General features: G+C 46.7%; 1 protein-coding gene across 6 annotated transcripts in view; it reads right to left on the bottom strand.

The window, feature by feature from the left end:
- Positions 1–22,736, bottom strand: part of LOC121867816 (transcriptional enhancer factor TEF-1-like) — a 159,833-nt gene that overhangs the window by 106,705 nt on the left and 30,392 nt on the right. For 4 of the 6 annotated variants that reach the window (XM_042367937.1, XM_042367939.1, XM_042367938.1 and 1 more), the window contains one exon: positions 19,440–19,518. The exons of the other annotated variants lie outside the window; for them this stretch is intronic. In XM_042367937.1, the coding sequence (XP_042223871.1) occupies positions 19,440–19,488 (49 nt within the window). In that variant the 5' untranslated portion in view covers positions 19,489–19,518. Of the gene's footprint in view, positions 1–19,439; positions 19,519–22,736 lie in introns of those variants that run through there. 6 annotated transcript variants of the gene reach the window in all.

Genomic DNA, 22,736 nt, shown 5'->3' with positions numbered 1-22,736 from the left:
AATGTTGCTAGGATGATGTTGCTAGGATGATGTTGCTAGGATGATATTGCAATGATAATAATGTTACTTTGATCCATAATAAAAATACATATTCTACAGATCCACACATTGCCAGATAGCCAGAGTACATGAAGACAACATTAACCAGAGTACACGAAGACAACATTAACCAGAGTACACGAAGACAACATTAACCAGAGTACACGAAGACAACATTACCAGAGTACACGAAGACAACATTACCAGAGTACACGAAGACAACATTACCAGAGTACATGAAGACGTCCCCCCCCCCTACCTGTAGTACTACTTGGCCTACATCACTGAACGGGAGTATAATGTGCCGTGTTTTCCCGGTTCATAGACGTCTCTAGAGTTTACCGGGAGTAGAGTTTACCGGGAGTGAGTTTTGTACACGATTGGCGTCACATGAAGATCAGTCCTCCCATAGCTTATTCTACCGTATGATTAACCACACCTAATGCTAACCTAACCTAACCTAACCACACCTAATGCTGACCTAACCTAACCAAATGGGGGGTGGTGGTGGTGGGTAGTAGGTAGGTGGGCAGTAGTGGAGGTGGGGAGTAGTGGTGGTAGGTGAGTGGCCAAACCACTTTGTACAGCCGCAGGGTCAACAACTCTCTCTCTCTCTCTCTCTCTCTCTCTCTCTCTCTCTCTCTCTCTCACCACAACCTTCACCCCGGCATCATAACCCCTCACAACCCTCATTCTCACACCACAACCGACACACTACAACCCACATGACACAGCACACACACACACTCACAACACAACCACAAATGTTATAGTGCTTCTTTAATCAGTGAGCTGCGGGCAGACTGGCGGCCACACACACACACACACACCGTCAGGTCCTTGTGTCCTCCCCAGCAGGGTGTTCTTCTTCAAGGTCCTGTCACCAACAATCACTCCTGACGGTTGTTTGACTATCGTGTGATAATTTTACCTTCAGTTTACCTGTATCTTAACTATATCTTACCTGTTTTACCTTTATCTTATTCGACTTACCTATAATTTATGACGTTTTACCTATAATTTACCTTTCATTTACCCTTACTATACCTGTGAACTGTACACCCCAGTTAACGTTCTGTACAACCAGTTAACGCTCTGTACACCTCGGTTAACACTCTGTACACTTTTAGTTAACACTCTGTACACCTTCGGTTACTACACTTTGTACAAGTTAACACTCTGTACACCTCGTTAACACTCTGTACACCCCAGTTAACGCTCTGTACACTTCCAATCATCACTTGTACACGACCAACATTACATTACATTACCACACAAGGTCAGTGAACAACGTACCTAAGGAAGAGAAAGAAAACAAAATTAATATATTACTATAAAAAAAAATAATCATTAAGAGTAAAAAATATATATATATCACATGGTTATTAAACACCAATCAACTGTGTACCTATTGTTAATTACCAATAAATCAAAGTCGTTAGGAGTTAATTATATCAATAAATCAAATATATAATTATTCAAGAGTAAATTATTGATAGAATATAATCACAAGTTATCAATAAACAACAGTAACATTATGTGACATTATGTAACATTATGTGACATTGATGCTCCGTGTCTGTAGATGGTGCCCAGGTAAATGCCCAGTCCTACAGGTGTTTATTAACTCTCCTAAATGGTGATTAGATACCCACAGGTAATGATTGGTATCTACAGGTAATGATTGGCATATACAGGTAATGATTGGTATCTACAGGTAATGATTGGTATATACAGGTAATGATTGGTATCTACAGGTAATGATTGGCATATACAGGTAATGATTGGTATCTACAGGTAATGATTGGTATCTACAGGTGGTGCCCAGGTAAATGCCCAGCTCTACAGGTGGTGTAGATGACCGGCTCCAAGGTGGTGTTACTCCATGTTGCAGAGATAAACACTAAAGACGAACTGATAAGATTGTGGCCATCACCCCGGGAGCGGTCTCTCTCTCTCTCTCTCTCTCTCTCTCTCTCTCTCTCTCTCTGTCTGTCTGTCTCTCAAGTACACACCGTAAATGGTTATAGCACAGACGTACCCAACCACCTCTCTCTCTCTCTCTCTCTCTGTATATGTCTGTCTGTTTCTGACTATCTCTCTCACACTCTCTGTCTGTCTGTCTGTTTGACCATCTCTCTCACACTCTCTGTCTGTCTGTCTGTTTGACCATCTCTCTCACACTCTCTGTCTGTCTGTCTGTTTCTGACTATCTCTCTCACACTCTCTGTCTGTCTGCCTGTCTCTGTGTCTGTCTGTCTCACCAATTACTAGTGGCTCCACTTGGCAGCCTCTTCCAACATTTCACCTCCTTTACTGCCCTACATTAGTCTCGTGATAACCCGCGTTAATAGTGGGTTTTCCTCACCTGATTCACCCCTATAAGGCGATTTAACTCTGCCATTCATTACAATCTACGGCAACCAGTCAGTCAGTCAATCAGTCAGTCAGTCAGTCAGTAAAGTCAGTCAGTCAACAACAGCAATAAATTAATAAAAAAATAATAATAATAATAATAATAATAATAATAATAATAATAATAATAATGACTATCAAGGGTAAAGGGGAAGGAGACACATCAAAGGGAGGGGTGAGGGAAGGGGTGAGATATCAAGGGAGGGTGAGGGAAGGGTGATATATCAGAGAGGGAGGGGTGAGGGGGTGAGGGAAGGGGTGAGGCATCAAGGGACAGTGTGTGTGTCTGTCTTTTCATCTGGGCAGCATCAAGTGTGACGTTCGAGACAACCTCCCGTCTGCCTTGTGAAGGGAGGAGGAAGAAAGAGAAGGGGAGGCATGAGAAGACAGATAGGGGAGGGAGGAGAAGACAGGGAAGAGGAAGAGGAAGATGACGAAGGGAGGATGAGGAAAATGAATAGGAGGAGCAGGAGAAAACGAAGAGGAAAGAAGGGAGAAGAGGAGGAGGACGTAACCTTGTCCAGACTCCTCCTCCTCCTCCTCCTACCCTCACCCTCATACCCGGGAGATCCTGATCAAGTCGAGTCCACACACACACACACACACACACACACACACACACACACACACACACACACACACACACACACAATCCCCCAATTCTCCCCTCCTCACCACTCTCTATCTCCCCAACCCCCCCATCTCCCTCCTCCCCACATCACCATCCATCTCCATGAGCATTTGTCACCAGCATCTCCACCACAAGTCTAAATGGTGCCTCTCCTACCCTCACTCTCTCCTACCTTCACTCTCTCCTCACCTCTCACTACCTCACTCTCTCCCTCACCTCTCCCTACCCTCACTCCCCCCTCACCTCCTACCTCACTCTCTCCCTACCCTCACTCTCTCCTCTCTCTCTACCCTCACTCTCTCCCTCACCTCTCCCTACCCTCCTCCCCCTCCTCTCCACTCTCCCTACCCTCCTCTCTCCCTCCTCTCTCTCCCTACCTCACTCTCTCCCTCACCTCTCACTACCTCACTCTCTCCCTCACCTCTCCCTACCCTCACTCTCTCCTCACCTCTCACTACCTTCCTCTCTCCCTCACCTCTCACTACCTTCACTCTCTCCCTCACCTCTCCACTACCCTCACTCTCTCCCTCACCTCTCACTACCTTCACTCTCCCTCACCTCTCACTACCCTCACTCTCTCCCCTCACCTCTCCCACTACCCCCTCCTCTCTCCCTCCTCTCTCTCACCTCTCCCCCTCCCTCACCTCTCACTACCCTCACTCTCTCCCTCACCTCTCCCTACCCTCACTCTCTCCCTCACCCCTCTCCCTACCCTCCCCTCTCCCCTCACCTCTCCCCTACCCTCACTCTCTCCCTCACCTCTCACTACCCTCACTCTCTCCCTCACCTCTCCCTACCCTCACTCTCCTCCTCTCTCCCTACCCTCACCCCTCTCCCCTACCTCCTCTCTCCCTCTCACCTCACACACACACACACACACACACACACACACACACACACACCACATGGTAAGCTACAGACAAGAGGAAGGTAAACAAAGGTGGGAGGTACAGGTAAGGTCGATCAACTCATTACACATATAGAATGACGACCTTGTGGGCGCTGTTAACGTTGGAGAGAGAGAGAGAGAGAGAGAGAGAAGAGAGAAGAGAGAGAGAGAGAGAGAGGAGAGAGAGAGGAGAGAGAGAGAGAGAGAGAGAAAAAATGGAAGGAAAGGATGGGAAGAAGAGGAGAAAAGACAAGAAGAAGGAAATGGAGGAGGAGGAGGAGAAAAGTGAGAATGGAGAGAAGAAGGAAATAAAGGAATAAAAAGGAGAAAGAGAGGAGAAAAAAGTAGAAGAAAGGGCAGAGAAGGAGGAGGGAAACTGAGAGATGATGATGGAGGAGGAGGAGGAGGAGAAGCCAATAAGGCAGTAAAATATAGGTTAGGGTCAAGCCATTCCACCCGACACACGTAACAAGCCTGAGTCACGTTCGACATTGAGGAGGACCTGTACCTGTATTTTTACCTGTACCTGTATGTTTACCTGTTCTTGTTTACCTTCAGTACCTGTATAACTGTATCTGAGTACCTGTAAGTTTGAGTGATATAGCGTTTACCTACCCTACCTCCCCTCCCACACACAACCCCTCCTACCCCTCTCCTCCTCCTCACCATACACAACCCCCTTCTTCTCCCCCCCCCCACCACACACAACCCCTCTTCTACCTCTCCCCCTCAACCCCCCCACCCCGTTCTTAATGAGGTAACATTTTAACTGCTTATTACAACTTCCCTTTCAAATGCTCCATAAAATTCTATACTTAACCCAACAAACATTTTTAAATAACAACATATACAAAAATACTTATAAAACTGATTCATTCATTTATTTTTATGTAGTTAAAGCTTCTCACTAGACATAAACGTGTCCTACTTATAACACTCACTACACATACTTATAGACTTAGCAACATCCTTCCTTCCTGGCATTACACACACACACACGCTTAGAAATTTTACTTGTATTCATGTTTAAGTGATCCTCGTCTGCACTACACACTTATAACCCACTTAAGAGGTAGTCGGCAGCTACCAAACAGGGAGGTACTACCGCCTGGGAAGATATTGGAAGCCGTATGGCATCACGAAAATTGTAACCAAGTCCCAGGTTGCTGATCTGACTTTCTGCCTCATTTACACACAATTGCAGGGTCTCAATTGTTTCTCTTACTTTGACAACCTATACCATATATTGTTTCTCACTCTCGATTTTTTTCATTTTTGTATTTCTTTATGGTTCTTTATTATTATTATTATTATTATTATTATTATTATTATTATTATTATTATTACTATTATTATTATTACATTTTCGCCCCTAGGCTCCGATGTGAGTGAGTGACCTGTGCTGGGTGGGCTAATCCCATAAAAAAATAAAAATAAATACTGTAGTTACCACCACCATCACAAAACAACCACCATCACCACAACATTTATAACTACCACAACCACCACTACCATCATCACCACAACTATTACAACAGCCACTACCACCACCACCACTACTACTACTACTACTATTACCACAATCGCCACTACCACCATCACCAAAACTATTACAACCACAAGTTTTACTACTACCACCGCCACTACCATCATCACCACAACTATTCAAAGAACCCACCACCCCAGATATATCACCACTACACACTATCACCACCACCACTACCACTATTCACCCTACTCCAGCGTGAATGATTACGACACACGCCAACAACACTTGCACTTTCGCCTGCTTCTTCCCTTGAACACATCACAACTAAATACATTAACAACGTCAATGGTCTTTTCTTTTCCTTTCTCACTCTTTCTCACACTTTATCTCACTTTCTTTCTTTAATTCACACTTTATTTTCGTTTTAATCTAATTTTCTCCCATTTTCTTATTTTTTTTTACTTGTACTTTCTCTCTCACTTTTTATCTTTACTTTCTCTCACTTTCTTTTTTACTTTCTTGTATCTTCACACACACACTGGAGAGGCATATCTGGAGCATAACATTCATTGATCTTTAGTCACTCATCCATCGGACACTCACTCTCATCCACTCATCCATCGGACACTCACTCTCATCCACTCATCCATCGGACACTCACTCTCATCCACTCATCCATCGGACACTCACTCTCATCCACTCATCCATCGGACACTCACTCTCATCCACTCATCCATCGGACACTCACTCTCATCCACTCATCCATACTCATTCATTCATACACACTCACTCACCTGATATACAGTCAAGCATTTCAGGTAATCACTTCCTCAATGGTCTACCTGTCGAACCTTACCTGAGCTGTTATGTTAATACTTAATGATTTGACATAGACTGTCCGCCACCTGCTGTCACAGTCTACCTCCAGTCTAGTCCAGTCTACCTTTAGTTCAGTCTACCTTCAGTTCAGTCTCCTCCAGTTTAGTCCAGTCTCCTTTTCAGTCTATTAGTTTAGTCTCTACCTTCAGTTTAGTCCAGTCTACCTTCAGTTCAGTCCAGTCTACCTTCAGTTCAGTTCAGTCTACCTTCAGTTCAGTCCAGTCTACACCACTCCATCTCCAGTCCATTGCACACACACACACACACACACACACACACACACACACACACACACACAACAAGGCAGTTAAACACCTCAGCTTCCACAATCATTTCTCCTCCTCCTGCTGTTGCTGGTCCGTCACGTGCTGACTCACCCATGACTCACACCTCCACGCGCTTCCACCCCCTCCACCCACTCCTGTCCACCTTCTCCTCCACACACACACACACACCCCTCTCTCTCTCATCCATCCACCCATACTCTCCACATACTCATCCACACCCATCCACCAATCTAACTTACCCTCCCTACCTATCCACAAACCCCCTTAACTCCCCCTCTCTGATTGCTCTGACATCATCATTATCATCCTCTCACCCACACAAGCCTTACTCACCCCCCACCACCCACGACAACCCCATCAATCCCCCTCGAACTCCCTGACAACCCCACCAATTTTCCCCCTTCACAGCCATACACGACCTTCCCCTCCCCAACACTCACACAACACCTCCGTCACCCCCAAGCAAGGTTTACATGTTACACGGTCGTCACCATTACATAACACACACACACACACACACACACACACACACACACACACACCTGGCCAATACCTTCCCTATTATGAGCTTACTGTTGCTCTTACTGTAGATGTGCTGTCTCGTGGTGGTGATGATGATGATGATGATGATGATGATGATGATGATGATGATGATGATGATGATGATGGTAGTAGCAATGGTCTCTCTCTAAAACTTAAAATCACTTTCTGGAAATCTCAAGACACATTCAGGAGACATATCCTTCGACTTCTCAAAGGGCCTTCTGACCAAGGAATCCTGACGCGTGTTGATAGGATACCCCGAGGACCTTATTACACTTCCTGGGAATGAGAGAGAGAGAGAGAGAAGAGAGAGAGAGAGAGAGAGAGAGATCGTGTCTGTTGCTATTAGGTCCAATGACTTCATATGCCCTAAGGTGGTGGGGGATTTTCCTAGAATATTTAGGAATGTATTAAACTACGATGACATCCTAAAGTGCTTCCGGTGACTTAAACCCACTCAGAGGACGATGGCTCAAGAGTGTCGTGGTTTATAAGTACTTTGAGAACAATGGTTTAATTTAGAACGATGGTCTAATCTTTGGAGAATGCTAGTTTTATTTTATCGACGGTTTAATAGTGGATGGGTTTTAACACTTAAAACGATGGTTTAATCCTCCGAGAGCGATGGTTTAATCCTCCGAGAACGATGGTTTAATCCTCCAAGAATGATGGTTTAACCCCCTCGAAGATGAGATTAAACCAACGTCCTCAGGAAGGCCTATCTGAAGGCCTACTCGAGCAACACTTCCTTGAGGGGACTTTCAATACGAGTCCTTCCGGGGTCCTCTCAAGACTTCGGGAAATCAAAGGACTCAGTGGGACCTCTTCAAGACCTCCTTAAGATCTGCCCAAGACCTCTCGAAGACCTAAGACCAGTCCAATACCACCCCAAGACCTCTCGAAGACCTAAGACCTGTCCAATACCACCCCAAGACCTCTCGAAGACCCAAGACCAGTCCAATACCACCCCAAGACCTCTCGAAGACCTAAGACCAGTCCATTACTACCCTAAGACCTTCCCAAGACCTAAGACTTTCAGGGACCTTCTTCACGTCTCTCACCAACATCGTCTTATGGTTCCTTGAATCCTACTTCCCTAAGACCACGTGGGACCTATAATACCAAGCAACACACTTCCTCTCCACACACACACACACACACACACACACACACACACACACACACACACACACACACACACACACACACCACACATCCAATGGTTCCTCGAAGACTCTTCTTAGCCAACACTTAAGACTGCCTCCTCTTAATCCTCTTCCTCTTCCTCCCCCTTCTTCCTCCTCTAACAAACTTCCAGGAAAAAAATTCGACCCTCTCCCCCTCCTCTTCCCCCACCTCCTAAAACCCTCATGACCTGTTAAGACTCCTTGGAACCCTGTGAGTCTTCCTAGGAGGAGGATGAGGGAGGAAGAAGGAGGGAGGGAGGGAGGGAGGAGGAGGGAGGGAGGGAGGGAGGAGGAGGGAGGAAGAGAGAGAGGGATTGCAGGAGGGAGGGAGGGAGAGGGATTGCAGGAGGGAGGTATTGAGGAGGGAGGGGTGTTAATATTCGCTAGAGGCTCTTGAAGCAGCGATAAGTGTTGGTTGAAAAGGCTCCTCGTGTTCCCTCCACCTCCGGCTAGTGCTTACCACCTGACTGGACCACCTGACTAGAGCACCAACAACCCACACCCACCCACCCACTTAACCACCCATCAATCCAAACATTCTGTAGTAGTTATTGTTGTCGGTGTTGTTGCTATTATTATTATTATTATTATTATTATTATTATTATTATTATTATTATACTACAATCATTATAATCACTACTACAAACATCAAATGAGCTACAGTACACACACACACACACACACACACACACACAGAACCAAAGCAACAAAACAATTTAAAACAAAACAATACAGCACAGGCATCACACCAACCCCACCCACCGACCGACCCACCCGCCACACTCCAGTCGTACTCAAAGTCACGCACGGATAACGACGTCTCCCAAAACGACCCACAGACAGTGTTGACGTCATCCACAGACATGTATTACAGACACGAGAGAGAGAGAGAGAGAGGAGAGAGAGAGAGAGAGAGAGGGGGGATAACTCACATAGTCAGACACTATTAATAAACTATTGACAACCATACAAACACTCAGAGCAGCCTATACATACAGACAAACATACACACATACGTACAGAAGACCGTGTGTGTGTGTGTGTGTGTGTGTGTGTGTGTGTGTGTGTGTGTGTGTGTGTGTTGTTGTGTGTGTGTGAGGGCCAAGACCTGTCCTGGGGGAGGAGGAACTGGCACAAGGACGACTTTGACAAAAACTCCTTCCTACACCACCACCTGCAGCGACACATCATTACCACCACCTGCGGCAGACACATCATTACCACCACCTGCGGCAGACACATCATACCACCACCTGCGGCAGACACATCATTACCACCACCTGCAGAAGACACATCATTACCACCACCTGCAGCAGACACATCATTACCACCACCTGCAGCAGACACATCATTACCACCTGCGGTAGACACATCATTACCACCACCTGCGGCAGACATCATTACCACCACCTGCGGCAGACACATCATTACCACCACCTGCGGCAGACACATCATTACCACCACCAAGAGGAGAGAAGAAATGAGGGTCAACACCGAGGAAGGGAGGAGGAAGAGGTGCAGAGAGAGATGACGACGAGGAGGAGGAGAGGAGAAAAGAGAGAAGAAGACGAGGAAGAGGAGAGGAGGGAAAGAGAGAAACAGAAGAAGAAGAAGAAGAGCAAGATCGACCTTCAGGAGCAATGAGGCCAAGGGTCACTCAAAGACACAGCATGCGTGGCGCCAACTAACACCTTCAGCGCCGTCATTAGTGGAGGTGTGAGTGTCACCTTCACACGCCGCAACACCAAACACCTGTGACGGATGAAGGATACAGTGCGGCCACGGTCACCTTCAGGAGCTTATAGGGGCTACCTGTAATGGATCACCTGAAGAAGATTAGTCCTTCCTTCCAGCTTATTTCACCTTAAGATTAACCACCTTAACTCAACAAGGTGGGAGAAAGGTGTTTAATTATCAGGTGAAATATGCTGAGGGCTATTCTTCGGGTAATCCTCTTGACATACAGCCAACGACACGTAATAGGGAACCAGCTAGCCCAGGGACTACCTTGAACCACAGCTACATGAGGTAGGTAGGTAGGGAGGTAGGTAGGTAGGTAGGTAGGTAGCCCAGGGACTACTTTGAACCACAGCTCGGGAGGAAGAATGCCACGCATGCTGGCTATGTCCTGGTGCACGCCGGGCATTCCTAGCCAAGTGTCAAAGAGGCCAACCCACAGCACCTCCTCCACGGGGCCAACATGACCCTCACCGCCCGGAGGACACAAGAGTCAAACTCCTACGTCGCCCCACACTGCCGCAACAGCCTTCCTCCTTCGTCGCCCGAGATGGCAGGCTCTGACCCTCACGTCGAAAATAGACAGCTCGGACGGGAACACCTACCCTATCCCACCTCGCCGGCGATCCACGAAAAACGGCCCTTATGCCAAGTGTCCCCGGGGGTGAGAAGGGCGCGGGAGGGGTTGAGGTTGGATGCGACGGAGGTGTGTGGACCGCTGGTGCCTGGGTGCCCAACTAACATGTGGGCTATGCCAAATCTATGCCAAGAAGACAACTTCCTCATCAAGAGACCAGAGGCACAGGCGGTGTTGGTGCAGGTGGTAGTGCTTCTTTTTTCGCCTCCTCTTCCCCTTCTCTTCTCCCTCTTCCTCCCCTCCGTCTTTTCTTCCTCCTCCTCCTCCCTCTCCTCCTCCTTCGGACACACACACACACTCAGCCTCCAAGTCAACAACTCCCAAGTAACACCTGACGGAGTCTCTTGTCTCTCTCTCTCTCTTCCTCCAAAGGCTTCCTCTTCCTCCACCTCCGCTCTTTCGGACACACACACACTCAAACTTTAAGACAACAACTTCAGGTATCATTTCAGAGTCTTTTTTCTTCTTTCTCCGCCTACTAAGACTTCCTCCTCCTCCTACTCCTACTCCGATACAGATGCGACCTTCATCATCTCCTCTTATGTATGAACCCCTGCCCCGCCCCGCCCGGCCCTGCCTGGCAGTAAACAATAGCGGCCTCCTCACTGCCAACACCTGAGAACTACTTACATTTGGCCAACATTTACTCGGGTCTCGCCACCAATGTTGTTAAAACGAACTGAAGTAAAACATTCGACCTCAGAAATAAATAAACTCTCAGTAACACCTTAAAGGGCCTCTTATCTCTCCCTACCTCCCCCTCCTCCTCCCTGTAACACCTAAATCAGTCTTTCCCACCTGCAAGTCTTCCTCCCCTTCACCTCCCTCAACAGACGGTGATGGGGTGTGTGTGTGTGTGTGTGTGTGTGTCGTAGGATGGTGGCTCTGGCAGTGTCGGTAGTGGTGATGATGGCACACTTGATTATGACAAGATGGTGGTGGTGATGAAAGGCTGATCTGATAGTGACAGTGATGGTAATGATGGTGACAGTAATGGTAAAAATAGTGACAGTGACAGTAATGATAGTGTTTAACTTTCCTGTCACTATACAAGCTACCATATATTTGTCAATTTCTCTCGATAAACAAACAACACTTCAGTTAAGCTACGTTAGACAAGGTTTAGATTACATCACACTAAAATAACATCGATTAGAGTACGTTAAGGTAGGGTAGGGTAGGGTAGGGTAGGGTAGGGTAGGGGTAAAATAGGATACATTCTACGTATCCTTAAGTTGATCCCTCCTCACCACACCACCCCTCCTCACCCAACCACCCACCACACTTCACCCTCCTCACCCAACCACCCACCACTACACCCCTCCTCACCCACCACACTACACCCCTCTCACCCAACCACCCACCACACACACTACACCTCCTCACCCAACACCACACTACACCCCTCCTCACCCACCACACTACACCCCTCCTCACCCAACCACCCACCACACTACACCCCTCCTCACCCAACCACCCAACACACTACCTCCTCCTCACCCAACCACCCACCACATACACCCCTCCTCACCCAACCATCCACCACACTACACCCTCCTCACCCCAACCACCCACCACACACACCCCTCCTCACCCAACCACCCACCACACTACACCCCTCCTCACCCAACCACCCAACACTACACCCTCCTCACCCAACCACCCACCACTACACCCCTCCTCACCCAACCACCCACCACACTACACCCCCTCCCTCACCCAACCATCCACCACACTACACCCTCCTCACCCAACCACCTACCACCACCCCTCCTCACCCAACCACCCACCACACTACACCCTCACCCCCACACACTAACCCCCCACCCACATCTTCACTTAGGATATTCTGTAGGGACCGACAATCTTTTCAAGAAGATTGAGACTGTACAGCATCACCAACAAATACTTAACATACGGGACCTAAATACCAGCCTCGTGTCAACATTGGCTGCTTTATGTGTGTGTGTGTGTGTGTGTGTGTGTGTGTGTGTGTGTGTGTGTGTGTTAGGGGTATTAGGGGTGGTAGAATAGGGGTAAGTAGTGGTAAGGGGGGGGTGTGAGGAGGATTGTAGAGTATGGTGGTGGTGGTGATAGACTTAAGAGGTGGTAGAGGTGGTGGAGTAAGTAGTGGTAGTGGTGATGGAGACAGGTAGTGGTGATAGCAGTGGTGGGTAACAACATAGCGGGAGTGCCACCGGGTAGGAAATAGAGCCAACAAGCCCTTGGCACCCAGGTTATACAGCGGCACTGGATCCCTAGGCATTCACACCTGGCACTCCGATCTGCCTGGCCTCGTGGTGGCCAGGGCGGTGATGATGGTGAAGATAGTGATAATGGTGTTGGTAGTGAGGATGGTGACTTTTCATGGTTAGAATGGTGACTTGTTAGTGATTATGGTGATGATAGTGATGGTAGCGGCCAAAGTGATGGTGATGATGCTGACGACAGTGACTGGTGATGGTGACAGTGGTGATGGTGAGTGACAGAGCAGCTGTGACGACTGACAGTAATAGCAGAGAAGCGGGTAGACAGGTGACGACCATGAGTTTGAGTGAGTGAGTGAGTGAGTGAGTGAGTGAGTGAGAGTGCAACCAGACAGGAACAACAGCAGCGCCAATGGCAGAGGGGGATGACTATGACAGTGAGGGAGGGAGGGTGGTGAGAGGGAGGGAGGGAGGGAGGGGGTGACTCATGAGGATGTGGGTGTGAGAGATCAACAACAATAATAATAAACACGACTCAGGTTACGTCAACAGGAGGGAGGGAGGATGAGAGGGAGGGAGGGATGAGGAGGAGGAAGGGGAGGGAGGGAGGGAGGAGGAGGGAGTGAGATGGAGGGAGAGGGAGGACGTGAGAGGAGGAGGGAGGGAGGAGGGAGGGGTGAGGGAGGGACGTGAGGGAGGGAGAGGGAGGAGGTGAGAGAGGGAGGGAGGGGAAGGGAGGGAGGTGGTGAGAGAGGGAGAGGAGGAGGTGAGAGAGGGAGGGGAGGTGGGGGGAGGGTGAGAGGGAGGGAGGGAGAGAGGAGGTGAGTGGGTGTAATATGAGACATGATCTCTCTCCCCCTCCATCCCGTCCACACACACACACACACTACAAAGATGTAATTTGCACGCTATAAATAAAATTAACAAGATGACAATGGTAACAAAGAGGTTTTATCACCTTGAGTACAATGATTTAACACACTGAATACAATTATTTAACCATTGTTAGAAATTAACCCTTTGTGTATAATTATATAACCCCTTAAGTACGAGAACTAAATCCCTTGAGTATGATGATTTAACCCCTTGAGGACAATGATTTAACCCCTTGAGGACAATGATCTAACCCTCCGAGTACAATAATTGTTGATTACGATAACGACGACGGTGATGATGATGACGATAACTAATAACATTCTCACAAACTCTCCATTTAAAATAAACAAATTCCCTCAATCTACTTATTTACATTTTCTTCACACCAAATTATCACAAACATCAACACGACACTAGCTTGCAGGCAACATTATTTTCAGCTGTGCCATGACTTTTAACAAGCTAGCAACACTTTAGCTGGGGCACCACATGACCAAGCTAGCAACACTTTAGCTGGGGCACGACATGACCAAGCTAGCAACGCTTTAGCTGGGGCACGACATGACCAAGCTAGCAACACTTTAGCTGGAGCACGACATGACCAAGCTAGCAACACTTTAGCTGGAGCACGACATGACCAAGCTAGCAACACTTTAGCTGGAGCACGACATGACCAGCTAGCAACACTTTAGCTGGAGCACGACATGACCAAGCTAGCAACGCTTTGGCTGGAGCACGACATGACCAAGCTAGCAACACTTTAGCTGACACGACATGACCAAGCTAGCAACACTTTTAGCTGGGGCACGACATGACCAAGCTAGCAACACTTTAGCTGGGGCGACATGACCAAGCTAGCAACACTTTAGCTGGGCGACATGACCAAGCTAGCAACACTTTAGCTGGGGCACTACATGACCAAGCTAGAAACACTTTAGTTGGGCACCATGACCAAGCTAGCAACACTTTAGCTGGGGCACCACATGACCAAGCTAACAAACTTTAGCTGGGGCACGACATGACCAAGCTAGCAACACTTTAGCTGGGGCACGACATGACCAAGCTAGCAACACTTTAACTGGGGCACGACATGACCAAGGTAGCAACACTTTAGCTGGGGCACGACATGACAGCTAGCAACACTGTTTGGGGACGACACCAGCTGCCTGAGCACTAACTAATAAAGACGGATTGAGGTAATAAAGTTGCTGGCTTCCTTACTCATCACGGGGTGAAAAATGGCCAGCTTTTGATGGCCGGCACACATACAAGCAATGACAGGGTTTAGTCGTATTCAAGCACGCGCGTGCAATCTTATGCTTCCCCCAGCTCGACACGCAAGCAAGCACGCAGGCACGCACACGTACCACTGAGAGCTGAGTATATCCGTGTCTCTTTCTCTGTCTCTTGAACGCATCGTCACTACCAGCACAATTACACGCATATATATATATATATATATATATATATATATATATATATATATATATATATATATATATATATATATATATATATATATATATATATATATATACACACGCAATATACGTCCACAAACACACACGCAAACATGAAAGCGCACATATTTTAGATATCCCCAAAACATGCAAATTCTGCATACTGTATGCACGTGCTACACAAACACATTTTACGCGCGCGCTACATATTCCGTCATACATCACTACATTTTATAACCCCCATGCACACCATCCCAACACACACACACACACACCAATCCATCCTACCCCCCCACACCGCACCCATTCCACCTTCCACCCCCTCCCTCCACCACACTTTCCCACACAATCATCAGACACGAACAGTCACGAGCCCAGCTGAGGAGGAGGGAGGAAGAGGGAAAAGGAGGGAGAGAGGGAGGAAGGGGGGATTGAGGAGGGAGGGAGGAAGGGGAGGGAGGGGGGATTGAGGGAGGAGTACCACCCAGAACTTTATTAGCAGAGGCTTTTTGATTAGGCAGTCACTTGAGCACATACCCCTCTCCTTTCTCCTTCTCTCTCTCTCTCACACACACACGACTCATACCACTATACCAACCACTCACACTTAACATCCATATGTACCTAAACGTCGTGTGTGTGTGTGTGTGTAAAAACAGACATACATAAATACATACACTCCCCCATAGCAATTAACGAACCAATGATACCTTCAATACTGGATCAATATAATGGTTTATTCAGGATGGACCTTCACCCCTCTACTCCTTACCTTACCACCTCTCACCAACCCATTTACATCCATCTCCCCTCACCATGACCCCCTCCTCGGCCTCCCCCACCCATGTTTCTTCCGTCCACTAAGCAATATCTATCAAACCGAAGAATTTGTATTATTATTTTGTATTCTTGTTTTTGTTTTCGTTTAGGTCAGAGCAACACAGTTTGGTCATAACGCACTGAGCACTATATGTCGTAATGTGTGTGTGATATTGACAATTATCCTGTGTGTGTGTGTGTGTGTGTGTGTGTGTGTGTGTGTGTGTGTGTGTGTGTGTGTGTGGGTGTGTGTGTGTGTGTGTGTGTGTGGGTGTGTGTGTGTGTGTGTGGGTGTGTGTGTGTGTGTGTTACCTTTATACCAACACTAATAATAAAAATATAACTTTATGGTGATACAGGAGTTATTGACCGTAAAACACTATTGATGTATTGTATAAAATAATCATTGTATGAATAAATTAGTTGTTGGATTGTGTAAAGCAGTTGCTGTTATTAATAGTTATTGAATTATATAAAATACAGGTATTGTATTACAGAAACTAACGGTAATACATAAATACACATTTTGTTATACTTTAAAAAATACATTTACAAGTATAAACAAAATACTGCGCAAAATACAGCAATTGTAATATGCAATTACAGATGTCACAATACATAAAGAAATAGCATTACTGTAATACATAACGTTATTGAATATATAAATAACAATCACGATACTATTTACTAGCAGATGCGGCCAACAGACTGGAACAGCTGGCCAGATCACGGGAAATAAACATCTTTGGTCTACAGTATCTGTGATCGTCTCTCTCTCCACACACACACACACACACACACACACACACACACACACACACACACACACACACACACACACACACACCTGTCAGGGATACTAGGCCCCAAGTGTATGTGACCCCAAATATACATGCAGCGCCCCTCCCTCCCTCATCTACCTACCACACCCCCACTAAGCGTCTCATTCTCCCCTCCTCCCCCTCACACCCTTTCCCTCCCGCCCCCTCACCCCTTCTCCTGCCCACCTGAGCGGCCAGTTCGCGTGCAGGTAACTACGGCAATCCAGCTAATGGCGCCCCTTGTCCTTATTTATGTGTGTGTGTGTGTGTGTGTGTGTGTGTGTGTGTGTGTTGTGTGTGTGTGTTGATGGAGTGAGTGAGTCCCTCCTGATCCTTCCCTCCATCTACACTCCTCCTCCTTCTTCCTCCACTATGCTTCCACACGCATTATACCCTCCCCTTCCTTCTCACCCCCCCCTCCTCCCTCCACCACAACATACCTTTACCCCCCTCTACATAATATATACACCCCCACCCCATTACACTAACTCCCCTGCCCCTTCCCCACCTCCCCCTCCCCACCTCTCATCGTCTTCCCTTCCTCCTCCTCCTCCTCCTCCACTACTTCTCATTCCCTTCCCACCACACCCCCCTCTTCCTCAACTCACCCTCTACCCCCCCACACACTTCTATCAAGGATACATGTGTGTGTGTGTGTGTGTGTGTGTGTGTGTGTGTTGTGTGATGCCTCCCTACTTGACTGATTGATCATCTTAATTCTCATTCTCTCTTCTCTCTCTCTCTCTCTCTCAATTATATATAGACATTAATCTATTCACTTTATTGTTATATTTATATGAAATTTCCAGGTAAATTTGTATTTGCTGTTTGTGTATGTATATATGCATCCAAATACACCATTGTTATATTACCAAAAATACACATTATTTGTATCAATTTGTAAATATATAGCCTACACATTACCTTTAGACTACAAACATACAGGTAAATATTCAAGTAAACCCATAGGTAAATTCCCAGGTAAATCCCAAGGTAACCCCAGGTAAATCCCAAGGTAAACCCCAGGTAAATCCCACTTAAATCATCTGGTTGACTACAGGTAAGCCCCCAGGAAACCACTAAGTAAACCCTAGGTAAACCCCGGGTAAACCTCCCAGTAAAATCCGGATAAGAGCCAACAGATCCGTCGAGAAATCCAAAGTAATCGCCCAAACAGTTCGAAGTAAATCCCCGTTTATATCCGGACATCGAAGTTAACAATTTTACTAACACACTTGGGTTAACATTGTCCATTTACCGATCGACACTGTACGTCAATTTAGCGATCAACTTTGGTACATTTACCGATTTATTCAACACAATTAACGATCTCTATCAATTTTAACTGTACACCCACATAGACTATACAGTATACCTGCATTGTCTACATACATGCTGAACTGTATACCTGCAGTCTATATACCTGCATTGTCTATACACCTGCATCTTATTATTTTCTTTAATATGTTTTTCGCTTTAGTTAACATTTCATAGATTGTGTTAATATATCCTGACGTAGTTAAATTTTCATCTGTTTCCGTCAATATTTCAACAGCTTTAGTTGGGAGTCGGTTTATTATTGTCCACTAACACGTGTTGGTGGTGAAGGGAGTCACGCACACACACACGCACGCACGCACGCACGCACGCACGCACACACACACACACACACACACACACACACACACACACACACACACACACACACACACACACACACACACACAATCGTTCAGGAAAATAGCGAAAAATATCACAACAAAAATAATGATACAATCCTCGGTTTTTGTGATGAAACCACTGAAACGAACCCCTGAGATTGAACCCTAAAACGAACCCTTGAAATGAAACCCTTACCGAACCCCTAAATCCACAAATGAACCCCTTAATCCATCTTCCCTCTCACACCTACACCGTGAGGGCCTCCAACACAAGACACACTTCAGCATTGCCTTCTATTGAGTCCTGCTGAACTAATCAATCTCCTGTGACAATTGTGAGGAGGAGGAGGGAAAGAGGGAGGAGGGATGGAGGAAGAGGAGGGAAACGAAGGAGGGTGAGGAGGTAGGGAGGGAAGGAGGTAGGAGGAGGAGGAGGAGGACGAGGAGGAGGTAGGTCACAATGTCTTCATTCCATCTACAACTTATTTACTCCCCTACAACATACATCATCTACATGGGAGGAACAACAACAACAACTACCACCATCTACAACACCTTGGAGCCGACACCTACTATACACTTTTCACCATCTACAACACCTACAAGGAGGGAGAGGGGTCACAACAACTACCACCACTACAACCTACACACCACCACAAACTACAACAAAAGGGGGGATCATACACCACTACACTCACACCACAACTACAACACCTACAAAGGGAGGGGAGGAGATCACAACAACTACCACAACTACAACCTGCGCACCACAACACCTTCGTTAAAACAAATCCCCATACTAACCACCACCACCATCCCCCCACCTACAACCCTACAACTGACTCTTTGAAAGACACTGACCTCCCCAGGGCTCGTTTGCTTCGGTCCTTAGCCCTGAAATCCCTGGCATTTGACGAGGGTGGCGGAGGTGCTCTGATACCTGAAGAAGCATCAGGGGTCAGGAATTAGTGGGCTCAGTCACGCACCCGAGGAACCAACACAGTGGACAAGGTCATAAATATATATTGATTTTTATGGTCCATGGTCTAAAATGGTTCATGGAGAATAATGGCCCATGGTAGTAATAATGGTCCATTGTCCTAGAAACACTTATCTCTCATGATCCTAAAAAACTAATGGTCCATGGTATCAATAATGGTCCTAAAAACTAATGGTCTATGGACCCAGGGTCCTAAATCTAATGACCCATGGTCCTCAATATAACGGCCCATGGCCTTTAACACTAATGGCCCATGGTCCTAAATACCCAAAAGAGGCCCATAATCTCCTACAGGTAAACTCCTCCCTAATTACCTCATCAGATCAAATACAGGTAAACCCAACTATACCTTCAATAACTATCTATATCTTCTAAACCTATAACAAAACTCTAACAAATGACAAGACTATTTCCCAATACATGTATAAATATATGAAAAATAGGAAATACTCACTTACATTAATATATATAATTTTTTTCAATGGGCATTATATTCCATTACAATATATTGTAGGCTATGGCTATAGGCTAAAGTGTTCTTGCATTACGAGTCATCAACACCTCATTACACCTTTTAGTTCAGTATATATGTAAGTTCTCTTCCTCATTTTATCATTAATAGCTTAGGTAAAGTTTTTTTCTCTCTCACCATCACCTCTACCTCCTCCTCCTCAGCTCTATGTGAGGGACAATTATACGGGAGAATAGTGTAAGACAGACAGCCGGCCATTACACCCCATCGCCTTCACCTCCCCAACTTATTTCACATTACCTTTATCTCACCTTTATCTATATATTCTTTAAACATTTTCATATCTAATCTATCAAACACTAAGAGATGTTAAGCTACTTTTCACTGTGCTATGAACTGATAACAACAATAATAATAAAAATAACAATAATAATAATAATAATAATAATAATAATAATAATAATAATAACAATAAAATAACACAATAATATTAATAATAAAATAATAATAATAATAATAATAATAATAATAATAGAAATTTACCATATCATCTGGTCGGTTAGAGAGACTTCATTCATCGCGTTAAAACAATATTCACTTTCAAACAGGACCCGATTTTAATTATCAACACAATTACAGAGACAGAAAATGATATCTTTTTTTGTGTAAGATAGAACGTGTTCAGTCTCTCTCTCTCTCTCTTTTTTTTTATATATAAATATATATATATATATATATATATATATATATATATATATATATATATATATATATAATATTTAGCTTGTGACTGTACTGGAACGCTACAGTCATAGGCTGTGTGGTGGGTTCGAATCCTGGCGAGTGGCGTGTTGATGTATGGAAGTCGCGTGCTTTATTGGTAATGAAATATATATATATATATATATATATATATATATATATATATATATATATATATATATATCACCAGGTATAACTAGTTATCATCATGTATCACCTCTTATCACCATGTATCACAAAGGGAGAGATGAGAGGGAGAGGTGAGAGGAGGTGAGAGAACCTGAGGGGACGCACGTGGGCAGTGAGATTGAACTAAGGGTGAGAGTTACAGAGTGATGACGCAACGCTACCACCACCACTCACCCTTCCTCCACCACTCACCCCTCTCCTACACCACCCACCACCTCCACCACTCACCCCTCCTCCACCCCTCACACCTCCTCCACCCTCACCCTTCTTCCACCACTCACCCTCTCCTACACTCACCACCACCTCCACCACCCCCCCCTGCACCACTCACCCCCCTCTCCCACCACTCCTCCCTCCTCCATCACTCACCCCTCTCCACCCTCCCCCTCCTCCACCACTCACACCTCCTCCACCACTCACCCCTCTCCTACCTCCTCCCTCCTCTCTCACCCCTCCCCTCTTTCCTCCACCTCCTCCCCCACCTGCATTGCGGCTAACAATCGTGACCGAACAGAAACACCTCCACCCACCCACCCACCCACCCACCTCCCACCCACCCCACCCACCTCCCACCCACCTCATACACGCCATTCATCTCCACACCCATGCCTGCACAACCATATTAAGATTTTCCTCATGTAGGGAGAGTAGGAGGGAGAGGGAGGGAAAGGAGAAGGAGAGAAAGGGAGGGAAGAAGAGGAGAGTAAGGGTTGGGTGAGGGAAGGGGAGGAGGAGGAAGGGTTGAGAGGAGAAGTAGGGGTTGGGTGAGGGAGGGAGAGTAGGGGTGAGGAGGGATGGAGGAAGTAGAGGGGTTGGGCGGGGAGGAGAGTAGGGGGTTGGGTGAGGGAGGGAGAAAGGGGTTGGGTGAGGGAGGGAGAGTAGGGGTTGGGGGGGAGGAGAGAGGGTAGGTGAGGGAGGGAGAGTAGGGGTTGGGTGAGGGAGGGAAGTAGGGGTTGGGTAGGGAGGAGGGAGGGAGGGAGGGGGAAGAGCTTATGCTGAGGTAACACAACAAGACGCGTGATCGTCTCTCTTACATCAGCACCATCACTGTTCACCACCAACCACTACTACCATCACCATCACTTCATGAACCTCTACCACTACCACTATCACCATCATTATTCATCAACCACAACCACCCACCTACCACCACCACCACCACCACTACCACCACCACTATCAGCACTTCCTTTTTGAGCTTAATTTACCTATGGCGCAACTTTCCCTCTCACTCTCACCCTCCCTCCCTCTCCTTCCCAAAAGCATTATACACTTCATTCTATCTCTTTCTCACTTCACCTCTCCCCCACCGCCACTACTGTAGGTGCTGCGTCAGGTGTTGCATTGGGGAGGTGAGGAGTGGTAAGGAGGGAGGGGGAAGGGAAGGGAAGGAGGACTAAGGTGTTGCAGGAGGGAGGGGAGGGGCAGGTGGTGCAGGAGGAACAGGCGAGAAGGTGAGGGGGTAGGAGAGGGCAAGTGGAGGCAACAGGGTGGGGTGAGGGCAGAGTCTAGGTGACCAGGAGGAAGGAGAGGAGGAGGTGGGGGAGAGGAGGGTGATTGGGAAAGAAGGGGGAGGGTCAGGGGAAGAGGGGAAAGGGGGAAGGAGGGGGAGGAACAGGGGGTACAGGAAGGGAAGGTGGGGAGGAAGGGAGAGGGGTTAGGAGATGAGGGAGGGAGGAGTTGCACGCAACATTCTTCCCAGTGTTCAAGACGTTGTTTCTGTCTCCCCTGTTTA

The sequence above is a fragment of the Homarus americanus genome, unplaced genomic scaffold (assembly GCF_018991925.1).
Source record: "Homarus americanus isolate GMGI-L3 unplaced genomic scaffold, GMGI_Hamer_2.0 scaffold38395, whole genome shotgun sequence".
Taxonomy (NCBI): Eukaryota; Metazoa; Arthropoda; class Malacostraca; order Decapoda; family Nephropidae; genus Homarus; species Homarus americanus.
This window is presented reverse-complemented; position numbering and strand designations above follow the sequence as displayed.